At 43.4% G+C, this 2012-nt stretch overlaps 1 protein-coding gene across 1 annotated transcript in view; it reads left to right on the top strand.

Moving 5' to 3' along the window:
* The window catches only part of LOC107095526, an 11650-nt gene extending 10160 nt beyond the window's left edge, over positions 1–1490 (top strand). Inside the window, exon 4 of the mRNA XM_015391658.1 lies at positions 663–1490. Coding sequence (XP_015247144.1) covers positions 663–1057 — 395 coding nt within the window. The 3' untranslated portion in view covers positions 1058–1490. The remainder of the gene's footprint in view (positions 1–662) is intronic.
* The last annotated feature ends 522 nt before the right edge of the window (positions 1491–2012 follow it).

Consider the following 2012-nt stretch of genomic DNA (forward strand, 5'->3'; position numbering starts at 1 on the left):
CCATCCATCCATCCATCCATCCATCCATCCATCCATCCATCCATCCATCCATCCATCCATCCATCCATCCAATACAGCAAAATGAGAGAATAGAGATGGAATGAAGCAGAATGAAGAAAAGGGATCCCTGTGTCCTCCAGCAGTCTAAGGCTATAGCAGCATAACCACACTTTATGACTCCTCGGCCAATCAGGTTCACTCTACCTCATGAGTCCTGTTTTACCTATGAAAGAAGAGGAAAATCTCCTCAAACATTCAATTCCTCCTGCAGGGAACAAGTTCCTTGATTTATTCCCACAGTACTTAATCTTTTAACTAAAAATGAGAAAAGTCTTTAGTTTGATTTTTCTGTTACTGATAGAAAGTGTCTTCTTGCACCATTATTCCCGTTAATGGCTTTGCTTTGGTCTGTTACTGAGATGAAATATAGGAGGGAAGAGATAAAGCTCTTCAGGTCTATCTACCATCTGACCCTGACCTTTGGTCATGAGGATCCATTCCAAGGTCATGAGGATCCATTCCAAGGTGTTCCCATTGAGGGTCTAGGGGCCTTGAATGGCCCCTAGACCCTCAATGGGAACACCTTGGTAGGTCAAGCTGAGGAAGTTCTTATCAGGGATAGCCATGCTCTATTTTGTCTTTATTTTTTCCTTTTCTAACAGATTACAGGGGCTGTGTTGTGACTCCAGAGGTGATAGAGATCCTTGATGAAGAAAAAAGGTGGAAAGAATCCATCAAATCCTGTGAAACTAAAAGCCTGAAACTTATCAGCCTTTCTGACAACAGACTGCAGAAACACTTGTGCAGTAAAATATCCGCTGAAGGTGTGAAGGAAGCGTGGATCGGGACGCGTCGCAGTTCTTTGACTGGGGACTGGTACTGGTTGGACAAACAGCAATTCGGAGATTCAAACTGGGCTTCTGGTAAGCCTGGAGACAAGGACCAGTGTGCTGTTATGAGTCTGAAACCCAACGATGACTGCAGCTGGAAGGACAAGAACTGCTGCGACGCCATCCGTCCTTTCTGCTACAAACCTCCAGAATTCCTGCCGATGTAGTGAAAAAATGTCTTCCTGGACAGATGGAGGAGAAGCAGCCTGCTCCGATCTCTCCTGTCGGCTGGCAGTGAGCAGAACCACTTCTGTAATTACTATAGTCCTTATAGGCTTAGCTTTAGCCTTTAGCTGCGTTCAGTGTGTTCTAGTTTGGTACTTTTGGACAGGACCTGGCAGAGAAATTCAAAGTGAAGGATTAGCAACACGAAGTAGGCGTCTTATTGTACTAGTTTTGTTCAACAGTTAGTTTCAGCTCGTTTCAGTTCGGATTTCTGCTCCATTGTGAGTGTTTTGTTTTATTTCCGCTGATTAGCTCCTGTGTTTTCGAAACAGGAAGCCCCTGTATCCTTTCACCCAAATCAAAGCTTACAGGTGTAGCAGTGCGGCCACCGTCCTACGTATCAGAAACACCGTTCACTCTCATGTGACTAAACTTATTTTTGAATCTTAGACAGTTTTTAAAAAAATCTGCAGGTTTCCATGGGGATGGAAATTTCACCTGATGAGCAGCACCACATGTTTAGTGCTGGAGAAGTTCTACAGTCATCTGGCTCCTGTCGGATCACTGCGGTCAGGCCTACAGTAGCAGCCATTCAGAATTTCCCCACTTTCCTTGTTCGGTCTCCTACAATTCCCTTTTAAACATCAACCTTTGTACTAAAATACTTTCTGTCATTATTTTGGGACATTGAGATTTAATGAGCACCATCATCTCCTGGTCAGACCCTGTAATTCAACGATAGGGCGGAGTCAGACTAAAAAAAAATGGGAACGGCCATTTTGAATGGCTGCTATTGTACATGCGATGAATTCAGGGTTTATAGGAGCAGGTGTTTACAGTAGTAGCCATTTAAAATTTCTCCACTTTCCTTAATGGGCCCTTGGCTGGTCCTTGGATGGTTTTTAAAAAATCCAAAATATTTTTTTCTGTCATGATTTGTGGACATTAAGACCTAAA

Source organism: Cyprinodon variegatus, unplaced genomic scaffold (assembly GCF_000732505.1).
Source record: "Cyprinodon variegatus isolate N-32 unplaced genomic scaffold, C_variegatus-1.0 Scaffold554, whole genome shotgun sequence".
Lineage (NCBI taxonomy): Eukaryota > Metazoa > Chordata > Actinopteri > Cyprinodontiformes > Cyprinodontidae > Cyprinodon > Cyprinodon variegatus.